Source organism: Melopsittacus undulatus, chromosome 7, assembly GCF_012275295.1.
Source record: "Melopsittacus undulatus isolate bMelUnd1 chromosome 7, bMelUnd1.mat.Z, whole genome shotgun sequence".
NCBI classification, from domain to species: Eukaryota; Metazoa; Chordata; class Aves; order Psittaciformes; family Psittaculidae; genus Melopsittacus; species Melopsittacus undulatus.
In genome coordinates, this window is record NC_047533.1 from 8964043 (window position 1) to 8987544 (window position 23502).

Below are 23502 nucleotides of genomic sequence, written 5' to 3' on the forward strand. Positions count from 1 at the left end.
TTCTATTGCTATGAAATGAAAATTAATTTTATTATTATTAAATGAGGAAAACTTTGCAAATCTTGTTTTAACCCTCATTGTCTTCAGGATGACTCTCATAACCTTGTGGTTGTGTTCCTAGGGAGTGAAAGTCGGCATGGACTGAGACACCAGTACATCTAAACACTTGACCCCACACCCTCTGGTGCAAGAGTCAGCTGTACATCAAGGGATAAACATAACCCATCCTCCAAACAGAGTGTGAAAATCTGCCTCGTACACAAACCTCACAATTTTGGCCTAGTATTTGCAAAACTGCCCCATTATTGGAAGACAAAAGTCTGGAACCAAAGCATTACAGCAGATGCAGAATGACAAGAGCAATGCTTCATCCATTATTTGAAACAAACAGAATGCAGAAGGAATCCAAATTACTTGCTGCTGCACAAACACAACAGAACCACAACTGACTGAAAATTAGTTTATTTTACAGCAAATTATGACACATTACTGTAACAGAGCTGTGCACTCCAGTACACAGCTGGGAAAGAGCCATCACAGGAACTCTATCATATTGGTCCAACTGATTTTTAGAAGTGCCAGTTGTAACTAAAGAGTGGGAGACAACAACAAGTTACAAGAACTTATATTTCATGCTAAAACGAGAATTACCCAAGTTCTGGAATAATCTTTGCTACAGACATTTTCCTACCACATAACGAAGGGGCACTAGTGTTGCAGTCATTCAGAATGCGCTCAAGCCTGGACCATAGTTGATTTTATCTTGTAATGACCATATAACTCAAGATAACAGCAGACAAAACTAAACAGATGTCTGTTAGAGGGAAGCATGTCCCAGCAGAGCCCCAGCAGCAGGAAAGAGTTAAAAAGGGGTAATGAATTCCCCTGACAGTCCACGCAGGTTCCCCATTTACTCAAGGGCTATTAGTCTATACAACTTCAGCACTGGTTGTGTTGGTCATTTGTGAGTAGATAATATGGACACTTACTGGTACAGGCTTCCCTTCAGCCTACAGCAGGCTTGAACACAGCAAGACTGAGAAAAAGTAGACCCTTGAAGGTAGGATTAGGAGAGAGCTCTCTCCAAAGATGAAATATCAACATCCACCTGTGGTCATCCTTGTTTTATAGCAGTCTAGTCCTGTCCTACCAGTCAGGACTTCTCTCCACTTCTGATAGATTAATATAAGCAGGCCTATACTGCAGTGCAAAGCCATCAAGCTGTCTCCAAGAAACCTTGTCCATACCCAATTGCTCCGGAAAAAAAGAGCTGCCTGTGAAATATTATGGTTTGAGCAACAGATAGCTTGCTTGATCACATTCTGGAGGTGGAAGTAAGACCAATGACAGGCTTCAGTGACACCAAGATTCCTTATCAGCAAATGCAGTAATGCCAAGAGCAGTATGATACAGTTAGCACCTGTTTCAGCAAAAGTTTCAAGGTATATGGACTATGACTCCTTCAACTGAGCCTTTTGGCACAGCAGCAAATATAATGACAAGCAGAAAGTAGCACATATTCTATGCTGCAGAGGTGCGTGGGTGAGTAGTAGGCTACAGGATAAAATAGCAGACATTTCAAATAGTATGCGGGAGGACAGGACTAGCACAATACAGAGGGAGCTTAACTGAAAGAGTGGTGCACAAGACATGATACATCACCTGACACAGATCCCTCTTGGAGTAAAAACAACTGTTAGGAACCTACCAGTAAAGTCAGAGCAAGAAGGCTGAAGAGAAAAATCTGGCAGAGTTAGCATTCATGGAAGAACTGGGACTCACAGAGCAAACAGAGAAGCCAAACAGAAAGTGGGAGAGTCCAGGGAATAAATTAATTGCATAAGGACTGGGGAGGGAATAACCAAAGGATGTTAGAGGGTGGCATTAACTGGGACTTGGGTGAACAAGTCAGCATAAGGCACTGGAGATGGCTGGGGAAAGGAAACAAACTAGACCTGAAGTGGGATAGGAAGGAAATAAGAATTCAATATTTAACTCAGAGCTGGGAATCAGCATGACAAAGTTGAGAAATTATAACTAAGAATAGATGTGATATATGAAGAACAAGAGACTGAGTCAAACTGAGGAAAGAGACAAGATTAAGGATGCTCACTCAGACATCACATACAGAAATAACCAACAAATTCATAGCTTCTGCCAGTTTGCCTATCCATTCCCTACACTAATAGCTTAGCCCATAAACTTCTAAACAACTGCAGTTTATGGCTATTGTTTTAAAGTAAATAGCTCTGGTCTCTCAGAAATATCTACACTGATGGGTATATGCCGATACAACTGACCTCTGTTCATGGTGTAAGCCCACTTGATATCTGGATGTGTGACCTAGAAGCCCTATGATCACATTGCAATACCCGAGTCTGAACAAGCAAGGCCCCTGAAGTGACCAGTTTCGAAAACCACCACTGAGGTATTGCAAATCTATTTTTATCATTCAAGTGACATCTGAAGGCCAATGCGGTCAGAGTAGATATGAAATACAAAATACAAACATAAAAATTTTACACTATTCAGTAAATAAGTTTCAACGGACAGTGAGATACCTTCACAGTGCTGAGAATAACCTCCAAAAAACACGTTCTCTCCTGTTGAGAATAAAAATACACTGTTTTCTCATACACATGCTTGAAGGTTCACATTTGGCTCCCTACTGTTCCTCAGCCTATGATGTGGTGCCTTTACCAGGTGTGAAATTCAGCAAAACTGTTAATAACAAGCAACTACATACAGGCTACAAGTTCACAGAGATTACAGAACAAGGCATTAGATATTTTGGAAAGGAAAGCTGGAATTCAGTTTGCAGAGAGGTGGAAAGCAAAAGGATGAGATCACACATTAATTCACATTGGTACTGAACTTTCAGGTTTTGAAGGAGAATTTTACAGCTGTTCTGGAAAATATGATGCCATCTTGGCAGAATGAAGTGAACCCTCCTTCCCTTTTCCCCTTTCTTTGAAATTAAATTTCCAACATGTAGTATTAATATAGTAATTTTCTTCCATCAGAAGAAAAGCATTATGTGACTTTCTTTCTGTAGTATTTTGTAAGAAAAGCAATTCTTTCATCATTTCCTTCCCCTTTTTACCCACCCACAAGCAATTGAAAACAAACTACTTACTGATGCATTTCTCAAAGTGCCTGTATCTGCATTTACTGTTCCCGTAGAACAAGGATTTTCAAAATACTTCTGGATTAAACATTCAAAAGAGGGAACTGTGTCGCTGGGGTTTATCAGCCACGCTGCAATCCTGGGGTCTAACACGACACTATCAGCAACTACAAATAGAAGTTATTTTTGTCAATCAAAATACTTTGGCTACATCCCACACTGAGAAATACCCCTAAAGTGCTGCTCATCTTTCCTGTAGACACCCATCATAAATAGACAAGCATTTACACTATGAAAATGTTAAAACGCTGAATTTGCACCTGTAACAATCAGTATCATGACTACATAGGAATAGCCCACGGCAGTGGTGGAATCGCCATCCCCAGAAGTGTTCACAAACCACGTAGATGAGGCCCTTAGTGATATGGCTTAGTAGTGGCCTTGGCAGTCCTGGGGTAAAGGTTGGACTTGATGATCTTAAAGATCTTTTCAACCTATTGGATTTTATGATTCTAAAGGGGGGGGGGGAAGGGGAGAGAAGGGGAAGGCAAACATAAACATTATATCTTCTGTTTGTAGTTGCTTTTAAATCCATACAAGAAAGTCTTAATTTGTTCCTGTCAAAAAAACAAGGACCCCTTCTAGTAATTCCCAATTCTGACAACTATGAACACCTTTGGAATTTATTTTAGCCTTTCCTCTTGAGCATAGAAAGTTTTTCTAGGGAGCGTGAAATATGAAGCAGTTTGACCTTTTCAGCTCTAGTCAAGACTGTGTTGAAAGCTTTTGTTACCACTAGAAGCTATGTTTAAATTATTCAATGATTTGATTCCTACTCTGAGAAGAAATACATCATCTTGACATGCCAAGCCTCTGGTCACCACCTCCCCCAAGAAGATTTCTCCTTTCCATCGTACTAAAACTATTTTTCCATATATTACTTAACCACTAATCTAGTTACTTCTACACCTGGTGATTTTAACAGAAACATCAAAAGCACAGAGATGACAGGATTAGATCATAGATTAGGTAGTTACCTTGTTTCCAGCTAATTTCATTACCATAAACTTGAAGTAAAGTCCTCAGGAAATCTTTTGCATTGAAACAAATAATTGGAACTTTGCAACTCAGCATTTGAAACAACACCTGCCTGCACAGAAGCAGTCAATTAATGCACACTATATCACTACTAGATTTAGTGAATCTATTTACTTTATACATTTAGTTAGCACCTATTACTAAGCAGTTAACACAAGACATTTCTTTATTCCTCCAAGAACAGTACACTGCATTTGAATATTAAATTCTTAATTCATTAATACTGAGACTTCATTCTATAATAAACCAAACACCACAGCAGATATGCCTTAACATGCATTCATAAAGAAAACAAATCCTATTTGATACTCAACATTAAATGCAATCTTAATCCTAAACAGCAACTGGCGTCCCTGTAATACTTTAATATATGCAAATAAAATCACAGAGGCTTCTGAATTAATTTAGTGGTATAAAATCATGATTTAAAGACTACTTTAAATCATGATTAGACAATATAAATTGCCATAATTACCTAGTGTTCATATACTATTTAAATCCAGAATACTTCATCTATGTCACATTTTTCCATTCCTTTTGAAAATGTCTATAGTTCCCACAATATTTTAAATCAATCTTACCAGTTATATCAGTATATAGATTTACTCATTATTTATGTTACTTTTATAAGGTTTGGGGGGCAATATAGAAAAATATCAATTTTTTATGGAGCTTTCAAGCTCATTTTTCTTTGGTGGTATGAAACCACAGTACCAAGTGTTTGGCACTCAGGAGTTGTGCAGCTCATAAGATATTACTGAATACAGTGTACAGCCACTACTATATAACCACACTATTCCAACAACTAATAATTACCTACGGGTTTCATCTAAATGCTAATACACTTACTAACTTATTATTGAATTTTCACTCTTCATATGTACCTGCTTTATTGATACGTTATTCTCCATTCGAACAACTTCTATTCAAATTAGCAAGTTATTAAACCAGTTGTCATATAATTCCAGTATTACAGCTAAAGAAGTATAGGGAAATTATTTGGTTCAAGTCACAGTGGAGCAGTGGCAGAGATGAAATTCATAATTGAGTCCAATGTCTTGAAAATGAACACTTTGTAAGTTAATAATCCCAATTCAGCAGTTTACAATAAAGCAGTTATTACTGAAAATCATAACATATTCTAATGAAGTTTTAACGTGTGGCTATTATATCTAAGAATTGGATTCTGTTCTCATTTCTCCCTTTATGGGATGTTATTTCAAAGTTAATAGCAAGAATAAAAATTGATTTTGCTTGTATTAACTGGAAGTTTGTCACACAGCTACATAAAGCATTTACTTAAAAAAAATCATCTTGCAATTCTGATGTAACATTATTACCAAATATTAGGAAAACTTCATTTGGGATCTCAAAAGCCAGTGAAAACGCCTATGGTGTTCAAAATCTTAAAATACCAGCAGAGCTCAAACAGGATTTTTACTATAATAATGTCCATCAGAAATGTACCAGGTCAGAAATGCAGTTCAGAAAATGAAAAACAAGCTACAAGAAAGAGAAACCTGTACGAAACATATTTTGTGGTGCCACATAGCTATAAGCTGTTCATAAAGGATTACTTGATGAATATAAAGAGCTCCTACCAGAATCCCAACCTAGGTCTGCAGCGCTGCAGTTAGCAATATGCTGAGCCCAAAAGAATAGTCTATTCTTATTTGGTTTATATTAGCCCAAGCTTGCCACACGACTCATTCAGCTAATTCGATCTCCCTACACTCATTAAGCCTGTGCCATGTAACCTACATAACTGTTGTTAAAAGTGTATGTAAAGCAAAACAGTACTTTTTGCCTACATATTCTCACCAAGTGAATCTCTCATGAGCCTGCTGTGCTTGTTGCCAAAGAGATGGCCATATAAGTCGCAAATAAATTAATTTATCATTTTCATTAGCAGCATTCCGAGTACAGTCAGTTGGAGAGTAACTGGGAGGGCAAAGCTGACCGGACTGCTTCTTCACTAACACAACAAATCCTTTTACTGATGAGGTTAAGACCTGTTAAGGGCAATGACAATAGTGTTTCCTCTGATAGATTTCATGTAAGTCTGTAAAGAAAATATCACAATTTTGCAATACGAAACCTATTTATGTACATGAGTTACTGCATCCAACACTGACACAGTAGAAGAGCATGCAAGTGTTTCAGCCTTGAAATAAAAAGCCAGTCACGGAAACAGTAAAAAGTAGGAAAAAATACTCCAATCCAGTCTCACTTCAAGTATACAAATGCCTGCTTAGCCTGAGCAGCTTCATTCCTTTTTTTTTTTTAGATTTTACTTGTTTACCTCATTTTTCATTTGAATATTTGGTATTTGAACTGCTCCAGGTTTCAGGCTCCCTATGAACATGGGAGTCACACACAAAGTTTGAATGTTTCTACAAACCTGACTCTAAACAAAACACATCTCTCACTAACCTGCTCCGAGTTGAGCTGTGAAGAACCATCTTGGAATATCATAGTAGTTACAAAAGCTGACGCCTGGTTTACAGTTGTCAGCAATTCTCTTTTTTCTTCACATCCTAGATTCCTGACATCAAAAGGGCAATTTTCAGAAGACTCTGACTGTCCGGAAGTACAGTCATATCTTCTTTCATGTGAGGAAGTGTAGGCTCTTACAGATAATCTTCTTGTTTTCTCTGAACAAGATAAAGGCACATCTTGCTTTCTTTTAAGGGGAGCAGTTACAATCTTTTCACATTCCTTCTGGTTTTTGGCTTTTACTGCAAGACTTCTTTCTTGATATCCCCATGTTGGCAAGTTTATATCACAGCTCATTCTTTTGGTATCTTGATAGCAAAGCATTTCACTGGTGTGTAATGTCTTGACTACCTGACCAGTGTTATTTATTTCAGGACTGGCTGATGTTTTTAATATGGCAATTGTGGACTCATGAAGCTCCTGGAAAAATTGGGAATTATTCAGTGAACCAATTACTCTACTTATTAGGAGAAATACAAATAAACTCACGTGAGTTCATTTATACGAGCTTTGAAGGAAGTGATATTCCTTGAAAAAAAAATGTTGATAACAAAATAGTTTAGGGAAAGCACATCACATAAACCAAAATTCACATATTTATCAGTAAGATTATTTTATTGATTTATATTGCTTATATCCAAACCCACCACTGTTTGCTTGGGGTTTAATCTTAGTCCAACACTAAAAATGGCATATAAACAACTGTAAGATGCATCTAGTCCAGGAGCCAGCCCTCCATGGTAACTAGGTTAGTGGTGACCAGGTTACTGGTAACCTTTGAAGAGAGAAAAGACCATTCATCTCTATCTTCAGCTCAATATTCAGAGCATTTTTCATGACAGCTTCAGTTACTGAAGAGTTTTGGCAAGGGATCATAATGGCTGCTTTGGAAATTCAAGTACACCAAGTCAACTGGTTCTCCACCAGTTTCCTCAAACAACTTACAAGATTAAGATGTAAATAAAATGCATATGAAAGTTGCATTGAAGATGTATTATGACAAGTATGATTATTTTATTCTATTCCACTTAACCCACTATGCCCAGAACAGCTTTCTGACTTCAGACAGCCCCTGGATGCCTTTACAGCAGCATGCTATTAAAGAGCATTAAGTAAGTAGTTGCATGTTAATGTTATGATTTTACTTCTTCATCCTGGATTTCCTTCAGAAATTTCCTCACTATGTCACTGGTCCTAATATTATCTTAGTGTTTATTTTGTTAATTTCTTTTACAAACTCTTCAGCTGAGATAGATCCTCTGTCTTCAATTCATGAACAAGGAACTCTGGAATGGCAGCTGGCAACCTTTCCAAGATCCCCCAAGGTATATCTGTGTTTAACTATTTACAGATATAGAGAGTTGTATCTTCCCTCAATACTCCTCTTAAGCCTTGGTCATCAACAGGTCTTACAGGAGCTGCCAAGCTTTTGACTCCTGAGCATTTGGAAAGGTGATGCATTGTTAGGGATGCATTTGCAAGCTGCTTCTCAAAGTTTACTTGGACTATACTATTATATTTACATTAAACTTACTCAAATGAGGTAACTATAAAAGAATATAAATACCGCTAAGTTCAGCATTTTGCATGAGGGTGTTTTTAGTGGTCTCCTTCACATGGTCATTTAGCCATACTTCCTTTTTCCTGGACAGATTTTAGTATTTAAGTCTCCAATATTCTGTTCTGAATAAATCCCTATACTACTTACAAATGTTTTGGCTTTGGAGATGAAATTCCATTTACTTTCTTTTAAAACCTCCTTCATTTTTTGAAATTACACATTCCTATAATGACTTATCTTTTAATCTTCAGAAAGATTAGAGTCCCTGACAGAGCATCTTTCAACATAAAGATTTTGAACCTGATTTCACACAGAAGCAAATACAACACAATTTATCTTGTGAGTTCTCCAACTGCTACACAAAGTAGTTGTCTCCTAATCCTTAGTCTCAGCATCATGCATAAGCTTAATATTCACCCACTCCACTGAAAAGTAACTGAAGCCTCTAATAATGACTGTATTTTCTGCTCTTGGAGCAGAATCTCCTTCAGTACCTCTGCTGCCATTACCCTTCCAGGGCCTTCTCACTTCAAAGGAACCACAAGTTACTGTTGTGCAAGGCTCCCATCCATTCCCCACAATGACAATCTTCACTGATCAAAGGGTATTGTCCATTTCTACTCCATCTGTATCGACTGAGCAAACCAGAATGACAAATCCAGTAAGTTGCTGGGGGGGTGTTCTGGTTTCGCAATATTCCTCAACCCAGTTCCTGTATTCCCAAACCTCAGAACTACAGAGTCAAAAGATGAAAAAGACTTATAATGCTTGAGATCATACTTTACAGGATTAACTCTACAGCAGAAATACAATTAACAGGTTCCAAGTAAATATAAAAGGGGAGCTAATAAGGCTTTTGCTATTACCAAAATGAATAGTGGTTGTTCTGAAGACAAGTTATTTGGATTTAGGTGATGTTAATCAAAAACTGCACACTGTAAGGAGCTGCCATAAGTGGAGAAACAGTATCACAGAAAGACCAAATGTTAAAGAGCATAGCAAGACAACTAATTCGCTCAGCTGTATTCTCCAGGCAAACTGCAAATAGTTGTATCGTTTAACACAGCAGAATTTGAAATGAGATGCTCAAGTAATTATAGAATTGGGAATGTTTCTTTTTTAGAGGTTCAAAAATAAGAACATAGCAATTTAATTATCAAGTCAGAATAATACAGTTGGAACTACAATTAACCACAGAGAGAAGCAGCAGCTTCTAGGAAGAACTGATCTTCTACTAGAAATAACGACATGGCTGGAAATAGAGAAAACAACTCCTGGGATGCAGTTTCACAGTTTATGTGGATCTAGGAAAATTTCATTAAATACAGTGAGTCAAAATTAACACCCCATTCCCAGAAAAAGAGCTTCCATTACTATCCATGTTCATCCACACCTGCATGTCTACCTACAAGCCAATTTAATTTGTAGGAAACCATCTCAATCCCACAAAGCAAAGTGGTTTTCTGCATCTTGAGCAACCTGAATGGACTTGAATGTGCAACATGCACCATTCAGAGTAAGGAAGGCTATGAAAATACCATCTGGGCCAGGAGCAGTACACTTGCACTATCTGCACCTCATTGATAAACTCAATGAATCTTGCAATTGCAGCCTGAATTGGGGCTCCATTCCCATTCCTACACTGGCTCTCACTCACAGGTATATTAAACCAAATTCAGAGATGATTAAATCAAAAACTAAGCTTCCTAATACAAACTAATTTTTCATAAAAATCAGCTCACTTTATGATTATTTGTTAGTGATTGCTCAGTGTCAGATGTTCGAGAACCTTTTTAAACCCGGAACTACAGAAACGTGGCAACCTCATTTATTTCTAACCAATCTGTCAAAAATAACTTGTTGTAAAAAAGGTAACAGAAGTAGGGACAAGACTCTCATAGATAAATAGATGCCAAGTGCAAAATAAGGCAGGGGAAAGTTAATTATGAGTGCATACATTATATTGTGCTAAATCTTATTATGGAAGTCTCAGATTATATCAACTTCAAACCTGCTGCAGAAAAACTGATTTTAGTGGTCTTCAATCTTATAAAATGCTTGCCTTTTCATTTTTCAGATGTGTATCCTTATCACCTAGTTTATTGTCCTTTGTCTTCTCTATACCTTTAAAAAAAGAATGGGAATCATTTTACAATACAGGTGAATCTGAGAGCAGCACATATAACTCTGGATACACATACAGTGTTACATTACTGACAATGTTACCAAATCTAAAGTAATTGCAATAAAATTTTCCATGACAACCATTTTCCTCAAATTAATACCATTCATGCTTAAAAGGGCCCTGCAGGTACCTAAATAAGTATATGCAAAAGCATGCTCTGCCCCCACTAAGAAAAAAGTAATTCAAATTTGCTATAAAGCAGACAAACATTTTCCACAGTATTAAAAGGCATTATGGTAATACCATAAATACTCATCTTTCCTTCCTTAAAGAAAACAGATCCATCTTGGTCACAAGCAGTTTAACTGTTTTCCTGGAATTAGGCACAGTAATTTTCTTCGGCAAAACACTATTTGCTTATACATCTTTAGCATACCATACCCTGCAGAGAACTGACCACGCTTCATCTGCAAAGGATGATTTTTTTTTCCCCATTCCTCATCCTTGTAGTAAAAAAGTATCATAGGACCAGACAAGAACAAGAATTCAGAACTGCCAAATTGTGCCCCAGTACAGCTGCCAGCCTGGCCCACCACTAAGCCACCAGTGACATTTTACCACACAGCACCGAAAGCAGAGACGCTGTAGCATAAAGGTGGCTTTGCAAATGCACCTGAGGGCTCTGCACCTTGCTAAATGAGTCAGGACATGCCTTCTCTTTTCTGCCCTCCACACTACCCAGCAGCCCCAAGAAAAGTAAGTGAAGACTGGAATAAAACAAAGAGCAACAGGCCAGCAATATTTGGGGGTCTCTCCAGACTTTGCAGTTAGCTGGAATTCCTTTATCTCCATATTCTTTTACTGCCCAGCCCAAAGACACCTCATGGGTAAAATATGCATTTTGTCCCCTCCTAACTACTGGTCCATACCAAGTCAAATTCCACTGCTCTTTTCAGCTATGAACCTAATGTGGTGATGACCAATGTCAAACTGATCATAAGGTGATCTATCTCTATTTACTAAAGATACCTAGGCAAATCAGGACCATGTACTTAAAACACTCAAAAAAGCATTTTCAAAGACTAACTAGCTTAGTCTCCATAAGAAACTAAGCTTACTATAGCATTAAATGAAGGTTCATATTGATCTATGTATATAATCAGTTATTTAACTCCAGGCCAGACTTCTAACCTGAGCTGTAACAATAGTAAATCTGGCTGTAATTGTAGCTTCATTTTAGGTTTGTTTTTCTTAAGACTTCCTACAACAATAAAATTATAATTAAAGAATGACAGTGACTGAGTTTACATTCGATACTTTTCATTGTTTCATAGTTAGACGTTTTTTCTTGACAAATTCACCCTCCAGAGAAGATGATGACTACACTTCTCTCTTTCAGCACTCGGTATTCAGTGTGACAGTTATCCAAAGAGCTATGCAACCTCAAATTGCTAGTTTATGAAAAAGTATCACCAGATGGCAGTAGAAACCCATCCTTGCCTCCTAACTCTTAGACAATACATGGAACATTACAAGCTCTACTGTTAGGTAACCAGAGAATTTCACCCACTAGTTCAACATTGCAATTATTTGTCCCTATTGAACCCAGCATTTACCTTCCAAAGAGAGACCTTCCTGTAAGCAGAATTTAATCTGTAAGGATGTATCAATGTTTGAAACAGACCAATTAACATGACAGGGCTTTAGCTGTGTTTTAATTTTTATTTTACTTTTAAAGGAGGCAAACCTTTTCTTCTCTCCAGATCCATGTTGATCCAGCTAAATATATATATATATAGATATGTATATACATAAGCAATTCCCTTAAAACAATTCAAATAGAGTTTGCTCTTAAAGCACTAGAAACAAACATAATCACTACATGGAAAAGGAGAGCAAGAAAAGCCAGTCATGTGACGTGCCACCACTAAATGCTTATCCTGTTCTTACACTCCCTAGGCAGTAAGGATTTCACAGCACTACAAATACAGCAAGCTCATTTGACTACAGATACCAGACACTTTCATGGTGTTTTTTCCAGCTTGACATGGCATGAATGGATCAAGGGTGGCCAAGGTCACATGACAGAGATACCACACAGCAGAGTCCTATGGTCTATGACAAAAAACATCACACAAGAAAATTAAGGAAAGGAAAATGACATGGTAGGAAGTGAAACAGTAATTAAACTGAGGCAGAAGAAGGATCAGATTTTCCTTAAAATAATGTGGGGTTTGGTCCAAATGTACCATTTTAAAATGAACCCACATTCTGTATTTCAAGTATCGCTGATTTACACAGCAACGAACTATCCTTTTCAGTGCTACACCATCAGGCTCCACTCATCCAATGCTTTGCCACTGAAAGAACCACACGCTGTTATTTAATAAACAAGAGGCTGCAACAAACACCATGTACACAAGAACAAGTGCTAGATCTAAATCGCCTTGACCAGATATGAGAGTATCTAGTTCTCAGGGTAAAACAGACCACTGAAATTAAGCAAAATTCTATCTACTTCTTTCCAGAGCTACATTCTGTGAAATGCACAGAATTGAGAATAAAAATTCCATCTTGCAAAACCTTCACAGTATCCACAACATTCTGACTAAGATTTGCTCCACAGCCAGAGATCTGCTGGGGCACTTGACATTCGCTAATTCACTCTACCTCTGGGACTTCTATTCACTCTTCACCCTATAATTTCACAAGGAGGGAGGTGCTAATGAACATGTGTTCAAAGGACAAACATGAGTCTGGAGAGTTTGCAGGCCTTCTGGCAAGTTCTCAGTACCTCCAGTGATCTTCAAATATCTAGATCAGAGTCAATTTACTGTATACATTGAATTTACAGTATTAGTTGACAGTTTGAAATTCTCATCTAATTCTATACCACTTAGCTGGGACAGGAAGAAACAACAAAGTCGAGAATACTGGTAATATCCTAGTTCTTTGCACTCGTATAGTATTATTCAATCAGAAAAGACCCAGCAAATGTCACAGTTACAGCTTAACTCCTCTTCTAACCCTGGAAATCTAAAGTCTCACCTTTCTCTTCCTTTTTAACAGGGACCAGAGATTTGATACTGGTTTATTTGTTCAAGTTTCAATTTTTCAACTGAAAACAGAAATGCTTAAATAAGCTGAGATTTACTCACTCTGGTTCTTTTTTCTGCTAGTCTGAGCTTCTACAGGAAAAGACTGCAAAGCTGCCATAATTCTCTGAGCGGTATCAGATAAAGGCACTTTAGAAATCTCACATCCTATGTATGATGTGTACCGTTCCATTTTTAAGACTAAACCTAAACAGAAAACATATGCAAATAATGCATTATATCAGAGCCACAGAACAACCCACACTTCAATTCTTTTGACATTAAAAACAAAATACAGTGAACATGTAACTTTCTATTGAGAATGAATGGCTGAACATCTCCTCCAACATGCCTATCAGTTATGTATTGTAAATAAAAATCAAACTGCAATAATTTACAAAACATAATACTTTGAAAGTTTTAATACATTTTAATACATAAAATCAGTAAAGTTCAGCTGATTTCCAACACAAAAACCCTGACAAATAAAACAATTATCATTTATGTCTGAATTACCTCCCCTTCTCAGCATCTTTACACTAGTTTTATCTAGCATGTAAATACATTTACTGTTATTGCTGCCCAGATATTACCAAGAAAAAAACACTTTCAAGTAACTGCCAAAACTACAGCCAACACAGGATGAAAGAGACAGGTCTTCCTATCACAATACATAAACATTAGTGATGTGTTGTTTCAGCAAATATTTACATAAGACCTCTGTTTCTTAAACTTTATTGATGTACTCAAGTACTATTAGTTAGTATAGTTTGTCAATTTAAGAAATAGGTCAGCAACATTGAAAGTCTCTACAAGCTTTGACTGCAGCTACCGCAGTTTTAAATTTCATCCTTATTCAAAAAGCAGCTGCTTTTCCAGTTGACCTGTACCCATATTCTATAATACTTACAAAATACTTGAAGAGTCCATTGATACAACACATACAGGAGAATCAGAAACAACGGTGTCCATACTGGTGACTTGTTTTCTTTACAGTCAGATCAGAACAATGTATAAAATTTACCATAAAGACAAAATAAATACCCAACATTTTAAAAATACTTAAGAGGATGCAAGCTGTACAAGCCAACTGCTCTGCCAAAAACTGCTGTAAGTAAATTGCTGCTATACAAGTTAGTAACTGGAGCCCTATTACTCTGGTCATCTCCCTCTAAATCCAGTGCTTGAGACAAATGTTGCCTTGATGGTGAAACTTGATGGTATTTCCTCCGCTTACATGGAAATTTTTTTCTTAGATCAAGGCCATCGACAGATTGCAAGTTTGAATACACACAAGTACAGATATTTGTATTCTGATTCAAAGAAGATGATCCATCACACCACATTAGTATATGTGGTATCTATCCAGCTGGAACTTAAAGTAAGCATATGAAAGGGAGGAAGAGGCAGAACAGCTTGCTTTGCCTTGACAGACAGAAAACTTAAGAGTCCAGAAGGTCAATTTAAAATTATTCTTCTTTGAAGAGCTCAGGATGAATAGGGACTGATTTCAAGGAAAAAGACAGTCTGTAAGGTGAATTAAAAGATATTGCAATGGTCTTAAAGTAGATGGTTGTGGTACTTGAAACATTCTGGTACATGTTCCGACATATTTTTAGCAACACCAAATCTTCATAAGAACTATACGGGAAACAAGCATGGCACATCCTGAAGAGAACTTTCCTTTTCAGAATGTGCATATTACATTCATGTTCAAAAATCTGGAATGCCTTGTCTGTGTTTATTTGTTAGCTCACATATCAAAGGTTCTTAGCATGCAAGAAAATCTATCCCATGTGCAGAAAATATTCCTTTTTGTGCTATGCTGTGTGCACTGGAAATCAACATAAAGGTTAGCAGAAGAGCAGCCCGAATACAATTAATTTAAATAACCAATGTATTACTCTGTATCGAAGAACTGTGACAAAACCGAGATGTGAACTCAGTGGGCTGATGCCAAAAGCCATAAAGCAGCATACAACTCAAACCCAGTAACTGTGGCAGTTAAACATACATCACAATGATAGATACATGTTAGCCTTGATAAACCAATAGTTATCATTCCATAAGCTTACAGACAGTTTACATTAACATGCTTTCCTTTCTTTAAAAATACACTTGAAGTTTAAAAACTGAGAGCTCAACTGGTGGCAAAATGCTCATCCTCCAGAGCATGGGCTTTCATCTCAGCCTGCTGCTCCAGCTTCTCCACCATCTCTTTCAAGCCATCTTCATCTGTATAAAAATGCACATACAAGTTTCTTTCCATCTGACGCAGATTATTGGACTCTAAAAAGTTTCTCTTTGACTTCACATCCGCCATCAGATCAATAAGGAGTTGACTTAATTTATTTAAATTGGTTTCCAGTTGGTGCAATTGCTCAACAAGTTCCTAACAAAAGATACAAGACAAAATAAAAAATTATTTTTTTATTGTTAATACACTACCTGAACTAGAATTACAAAAGTTTGTTTGCTTTTGAAAGCCACTTTTGTTTGTAATTGAAAAGCAGTCACAGAAAACAGAAACACAGGTGCTAAGGAATTACGCTTAATTCATATAACTTTTGAGCTCTCTGTAACAGTACTCACATCAGGTTATGAAAATGTAAATTCATTTCCTTGTTTACCCAGCCCTCAGCTGGACAGATGGTTGAATGACACATTCAACAAGTCTTCCCATCTTACAAGGGAACAGAAAAAACACCCCACCACAACAGAAAAGCCAATGCAATTTTAAAATTTAATCATTAATTAACAGCCACAATTTTCCAAACCATCACTCTTAAGATAGTTCAGTGCAAGGAGGCTACTCATCTTCCACATTATTTCCTTACTAAAGGAATTGCTTTTCTTGAGAAACAGTGGCAATAGAGATGTCACTGTTTTAAGAGGTAATGTGAACCAACAAAGAGGCATTTGATTGATTTAATAACCCGTAAACCCTAAGCACGTATTGCTCCAATCACAGTTTCATTTTGTTATAAAAACTCTTCTATATGTTGCAAATACACTTGACAGATGGCAGCAATAAACATATGTGTGTATTTAACCAAAGAAGTATAATGTAACAGAACACTACCTCAATCCACTTTTGAGGTATCTACAATAAAAAGTAGCAAGTTGCATTTAAATACCCCAATTCCCATTTTAAAGAGGCTCTGAACCTATCAGCTGAGAGCTCTGTAGCAGGGTTGCCCTACTACAACTGTCCTTCAGAATTCTGATGTTGCTATTTTGTCCAAATGAGTCACCCACAGCCAGGCTTTTTAAGGGAACAAACCATACTACTGGTTACTACAGGTAACGGGAAAAAAACCCATCTGAATGAATGAGAAAATTAAATCGTTTTCTAGTGATACCATATCCAGATGATGTATTTCCCATACCATAAACTTACCAGTAATACAGGACTGAATATGCCTTTGGAAGAAACGAAGTCAGATGCAACGATCTGCTCAGCAACAAGAAATTACTATCTGCCAACACCTACAAAATCCAACATTTGCTAAGAACAAAGTACTGCACCCATCATCGTTACACCAATAAATTCGTTGCTGACATGTGGGAGCCAGTCTGTGTGCCTACAGTCTTCATACCACGTTGTTCTCAGGAGAAGAACATGACATTAGTGTAATAATTTTAGTAAGTAGATAACGGCTTACCTGATTACTGAGTTGTATTTGACCTCCTCCAGGATACAGCTCATCATAAAGGGTATATACATCACTTTCTAGCTTGGATAAAAGGTGAAACTGCTCTTTAGAAGACGCTTCTAGTCGCTCTTGTGCTGCAGCACAGTCCTGCTTTAACTTCTGAGCCATCTGCTCTAGGCCTTTGTATGTTTTTAATAATTCTTGGTTTTTATTTTCTCCTTCCAGAAGCTGATATAGCCTGTAACAAATGAAGTTAAGACACACAAACATTTTTAAGTTTTCTAAGCAATCCTGTCATTATTGCTCAAGATAAAATGTTCATCCTGAGAATTCAGAGGACTACTAAAGGACAATACTGCTCAGGGTACTCTTACTACACTACTCCTTCTCCCACTGATTTAATGATCCTATCTATTTATAGCTAGCATGTGATTAATACGAGTCCAAAATATTTTAATATTAAATTAACACCAATGAAATACCAAAGTATCAGTTAGTAAGTACCGAATGAATGGAAATAGACACTGTCAATGTGCTCTTGCCAACTATTTCCTGATATTTCCAGGGCTATAAAGTAAGATGCTATTTTTTTTATGTGCTGAAAACCAGCAGACTTCATTGGCTAATATGAATTAATAGCAAATCCTTTAGGGTTTGTAACTCTTTCAACTTTCTTTTTCCTTTGAAAAATGATAAAACCAAAACAAGCAAACAACGTGAAAAATAGCCAGATGGCATTCAGCGATTTGGAAGCATTAATAATAAACCTGAGCAAAAATGTTACAAGTTGCCAACATAAACACAACGGAAGTAAAATTAATGCTGCCTAATTCTTGTGATTATTCACTGTGCAAGCCCATACTCAGTTATGACTTTATTATTAAAAAACACTTAAAGTACAGTTTTAACAGAGGGAAAGTCTGACGTTAACATACCTATAATTATACAGTACACCTCATCAAAAGGTTTAGAGTCTTGATGTGACAGCAACACAGTGCACATTCCTACTGTATCACCTGAGCTACAAGGAGACTTCATTACTTAGCTGGTGAAAAAACAGACTCTTCTGTGGGGACAGGACACTTAAGACAGATGGCAAATCAAGCGGTAAAAATGAGCTAAACCCTTTTCCCATATTGAAGAAGTCATTCCTCTCCTTCTACCACAAGGGGGATTTTGCAGGCTAAGATGCTGAGGCCACTCATATGATCTGGGAAATCACTATCATTTACAGTTTTCCAGATCTATACTTCCAGAATAACTTTCAAGAGGTCCTAGTTCAGGGTACTATAAAAGACAGGTTTGGCTTTAAACTTCTGTTATTTTCCAGATACTGCTTAGGAATGCTTTAGCAATATTAATAAGTCTGATAACTGAACAGTTTTTGACTCAGGTAAACCTGAAAAGAATTTCAAAGTATAAACAAGAGGCTAGTCTCATATCTTGAAGATCTTTAGAATTGAAAATACTAATTAGCAAGTAACTGAGAACTCAGAAATACTAAAGGCTTAGCTTGCCTAAGCCTTTATTTCTCCAATATTATGTCAAAGTTTAACAGTGACTATAAAGCTTACCTGAAAGAGAAACCATCCCTTGAACTAATAGTATTTCTTGACTGTGCACGTTTAATTTGCTCAGTTATCTCCTGTAGGCTCTGTTGCAGCTCATCAGTGTGCTGTTTTAGAGATTCTACCAAATTCTCGAGTTGACAGGTGATCTCCTTATTTTTCCTAAACTCCATTTCACAGGCTAGCTGAATAAGTTCAAATGATGCTTTCTGTCGTATCAAATGCCTGAATATTTCATTTTGTATTGAAGCACAATAATCTTGCTGAGCAATCTGATGCTCCAAGTAGCATTTCTCCACAGGCATGCTCAGAAGTAATGCCTTTTCCTTCAGAAGGGGCATCAGTACTTCATTGTTTATCCGAGTTATATCTTCTTTAATTGTTGAAATTTCATCATTTAAACTAGGTATTTTGGCAGTGAGGTTCTCTTGTTTCCCAATATCCTGCATAAAACAAAATATCTGTCAGTATCTTCCTGGTTCCCTCCAAGCCACTTCCACACATTACTGCAGTTCACACAAGATTCATGTACTCATGTTATATCAAAACCACTGCATCTTTTCTATCTACAAAATTAAATGAGAACTTCACAGGCAGTTTTACAAAACTTGACAACATAAGGCGAATATAACGTAGGTATCAAACAAATGTATTTCAAAAAACAGTAACTTTGTTCTTTTGCAGGGCCAGGAAACAGTTATTCTGTTAAAAACAGAAGAGCTGTATTTTACTTAGCACCCAGGTTTCAAGCATCCTGCCTGACCAATTTGGTGGCCTTCTATGATGGGGCTATGGAACTGATGGACACGGGTAGAGCAGCTGATGTCATCTACCTGAACTTGTGCAAAGCATTCAACACTGTCCTGTATGACATCCTTGTCTCTAAATTGGAAAGACAATTCTGTGGATAAAGAACTGGCTGGATGACTGTATGCAAAGAGTTGTGGTAAATGGCTCAATGTCCAGCTAGAGACCAGTAAGGAGTGGTGTCCCTCAGGGATCAGTACTGGGACCGGTCTTGCTCAACATCTTTGTTGGTGACATGGACAGTGGGATTGAATGCACCCTCAGCAAGTTTGCAGATGACACCAAGCTGTGTGGTTCACTAATACGCTGGAGGGTAGGAATGCCATCCAGAGGGACCTTGACACACTTGTGAGGTGGGTGGATGTCAGCCTTATGAAGTTTAACCATGACAAGTGCAAGGTCCTACACCTGGGTCAGAGCAATCCCAGGTACAGCTACAGGTTGGGCAGAGAAGAGATTCAGAGCAGCCCTGTGGAGAAGGACTTGGGGGTGTTGGTTGATGAGAAAATGAACATGAGACAGCTTCAGTGTACGCTTGCAGCCCAGAAAGCCAACCGTATTCTGGGCTGCATCAAAAGGAGAGTGATCAGCAGGTCAAAGGTGATCCTGCCCCTCTACTCTGCTCTCATGAGACCTCACTTGCAGTACTGTGTGCAGTTCTGGTGTCCTCAACATAAAAAGGACATGGAACTGCTGGAACAAGTCCAGAGGAGGCCACGAGGATGATCAGGGACTGGAGCACCTCCCGTATGAAGACAGGCTGAGAAAGTTGGGGCTGTTCAGCCTGGAGAGGGCTGCATTGAGACCTCATAGCAGCCTTCCAGTATCTGAAGGGGGCCTACAGGGATGCTGGTGAGGGACTATTCATTAGGGACTGTAGTGACAGGACAAAGGGTAAAGGGCTTAAACTGAAACAGGGGAAGTTCAGGTTACATATATGGAAGAAATTCTTTACTGTGGGGGTGATGAGGCACTGGAATGGGTTGCCCAGGGAAGTTGTGAACACTCCATCCCTGGCAGTGCTTAAGCCCAGGTTGGACAGAGCCTTGGGTGACACGGTTTAGTGTGAGGTGTCCCAGCCCATGGTAGGGGGGCTGGAACTAGATGATCTTAAGGTCCTTTACAACCCTAACTATTCTCTTCTATGACTGAAATCTCTCAAGCACAATTTTTGATAGTCAGTCAGATGATTATCAACACTGCTACCAAAATCAATCTTTTTCAAATAACTGTAATCAATCAAGTCCTATATGCTAGTCATCCATAAATGAAAACACACCAACTGACATGATGCTTTAAGTTAGCCCATGACTGCCGTAAGCTAATATGTTTTCTGCTATTACTATTTCTTAAATTCCAGTAGCCATATCTGCCTGTCACTCACTTGAGAGGTTTCTGGAGCTTCAACTATCAGATTCATTTATTTGGTACAGATACCCGAGTTTCAAAAAGCCAGCGAACTAAAACTTTAAGTTTATGCTATAGAATACAAACAAAAATGCACTAATCATATTAGCTCTTCAGCACCACAATATTTCAAGCCAAGTTAAGCTTTTGTTTTTTCTGTACAAATAACTTGAGAGGCAGTTACAATTTGAAAATACAAAGTTAAACTAAACTAGAACAGTACTACTATGTCCTGGGGCTTTCAAGGTAGTTCTTTGGTTTTTTCTTAATTCCAGAAAGCAGCACTGAAGGTACTCCACCTTACTGAACAATTCCTAACTATAGAAAGTGGAGCTATTTCACAAGAGGAGTTTTGTGCTCAAGACTAGAACTTGTAAAATCTCATTATGAACTTGTACAATCTCATTATGTAAAAATAGCTAAAAGAACAGTAACTCAGCATTTCCTTTTACTACATCCAGTGGACCATGCCTGCCTGTCCAGAACTCCACTACCTTCTGTCACCTCTTATAGCTTACCTTGCTTTTTAAGGACTGCAACATGCTCTCCGCACATTTTATAGCTGAATTCAGGCTCTCCTTTTCAGCTTGCATCTGAATTAGCTGATGTTGAGCACAAATATATGCTGTCTGGAGCCTGGCCACCTCTTCAGTCTCCTCAGAGATTTCATCAGTCTCCTCACAAGTGTCTTGTTCCCTGACATCTGCAAACTGAAAGCTGCCTTCATGTGAATTTTCAACCCATTTAGACACACTTTGATCAAAACTTTTGTTTATGTATGAGCTAAGAGCTGCAGAGTTTTCTTCTTCCTGAGCCAAATACTTGTCCAAAGAAAGGTGGGAAAAAAACACTGGTTGTGGATCTGACCCTTGTTCTGAATCTGAAGCAGTAAAGAAAGAGGCCCATTTCTTAGTTGCATCTGTAAAAGACAGCAGTTCATTGTTAAGTTCATTAGTTGCTGCAGTAAACACTTTCAATCCTTCTTTTAATTCTTTATGTGCTTCATTCTCTCTGCTTTTTAACATCTGTAACTCATGTCTCTTTGCAGAAACCATCATTTGAAGCTTATTATGCCGATGAATTTGAAGTTTTTTTAACTTCTGAAGAGTTTGAAGCTCATCCTCTAATGTCTTCAGTTCCTCCTCCTCTTGGCTACTGCTCGTTGAATCCACAGGCTTCAGAGTTTTAAGAACTTCATCCAGTGCATTTTCTTCCAAAATGGGCTTACCAGACTCACGAAGATTATCAAACTCTTGCAGTTCTTGTTCAGATACCACACACTGCTCATTTACGTTGCCACAAAACCACTCCAGGAATGATCTACTTTCTGAAGATTCAAACAACCAGTCAAAATCACCTCCTTTAAGCTCATCAGCTTTTGGATATCCAATTTTCTTGAGCATTGCCACAAAATCATTTCCACAGCTCATGATTAAAGTTTTAGGGTTTGGGTTTGTTTTTTTTTTTGTAAAAAGAAAAGATCCAAATACATGGAAAAAATCTGGGGTATTATTCCAGCTGTAATTTTGGGGTCATTTTAAATGAACATTCAGTATTTTAATATAAAGAATCTGCACAAGGAAAAGGAAGAGTCAGATCACCCAGAAAACTGAATGCTATTCTGGATCAGATGTTCAAAGACTAGATACCAATTTTTATTTCAGGGATACCTTAATACATTTTTTTTCCTTAAATCAGGACACATTTTTGCCTCAATTAAATGCCTGATCTTTGCAAACACTTATGTTTTTCCTTAATTCACTTAAATTAATCGAGGTACTCTGTTTTAATAGTAAATTCAAAAGAAACAAGTGTAAATACTGAGTAATTCATTGGCCTGCAGAAGTGATTCACTCTTATTTAATGTGAGTAAAACTATACAACAAAAAACACCCACCCACAATCAAGCTTCCAAAGTGAGAGGAGCTTTCAGCTTGTTCTAAAAACAAACAGTGAGGTTACACTGCACTTTGAGATCTTCTTTATAAAAGATTTTATTTCTGCAACAAGCAGAATCTTGTCTTCTGGGCCTTCATTTTAAAGTTTCCTCTGCGAACAGAACAAGGAATCCATTAATGTAAAAATATCTCAACGCAATAATGCAGAGCTTTAACGAATTATAAAAAAAGTAAAGTTAAGATCAGTGTAAATACTCCAGTGAAAATAGCCACAACTTAAAAATGACAAGAAAAAGGGGTTTGATGCTTTGCTGTTTCCCAGCAACCAAATTAGCTTTGGGATCCTAACCTAAGTGCAAGCAGCAAACAGGACAGGAGGGTTGGAAGTAGATGATCATAAGGTCTTTTCCAACCCAAACGATTCTATGATTCCATGAATTATCAAGGAAGACAGAAGGCCTTTTCTGCAATTCTGTGGTAATATCCAGCTTGGTTGGTCGGGGTTTTATTAGTTTGGTGGAACATGCATCCCGCAGAACACCCCACTCTCTCAGCCAGCCTGGAGGGCATGAGTGCTTAACAACTAAAAGCACCCTTCTGAAATTCGGTGTGCATTTAATGTAGCTTAGAGTTACGGATTATACAAGAAATGGAATTTGTTATG

At 37.7% G+C, this 23502-nt stretch overlaps 2 protein-coding genes across 2 annotated transcripts in view; both read right to left on the reverse strand.

The window, feature by feature from the left end:
- Positions 1-13695, reverse strand: part of POLN (DNA polymerase nu) — a 94156-nt gene extending 80461 nt beyond the window's left edge. The window contains 6 exon segments of the mRNA XM_005148533.3: positions 3137-3294; positions 4165-4277; positions 6047-6237; positions 6659-7141; positions 10345-10406; positions 13566-13695. Of these exon segments, the coding sequence (XP_005148590.2) occupies positions 3137-3294; positions 4165-4277; positions 6047-6237; positions 6659-7141; positions 10345-10406; positions 13566-13695 (1137 nt within the window).
- Positions 13696-13912: 217 nt separating this feature from the next.
- On the reverse strand, positions 13913-23042 carry HAUS3 (HAUS augmin like complex subunit 3). Its single transcript, XM_034065050.1, has 4 exons — positions 21459-23042; positions 18733-19169; positions 17168-17396; positions 13913-15894 (listed from the first exon to the last, which is right to left on the reverse strand). Exons 1-4 carry the CDS (start codon positions 22368-22370, stop codon positions 15643-15645), a joined length of 1830 nt encoding a protein of 609 aa, XP_033920941.1. The 5' UTR covers positions 22371-23042; the 3' UTR covers positions 13913-15642.
- Between the last annotated feature and the right edge of the window lie 460 nt (positions 23043-23502).

Coding starts and splice junctions, on each gene's coding strand:
- HAUS3 (XM_034065050.1), bottom strand. CDS start 22,370: ATGAGCTGTGGAAATGATTTTGTGGCAATGCTCAAGAAAATTGGATAT. Junction 19,170..21,458: donor TGCAGTCCTTAAAAAGCAAG/GTAAGCTATAAG, acceptor TGTTTTATGCAG/GATATTGGGAAACAAGAGAA. Junction 17,397..18,732: donor AGGGATGGTTTCTCTTTCAG/GTAAGCTTTATA, acceptor CATTTGTTACAG/GCTATATCAGCTTCTGGAAG.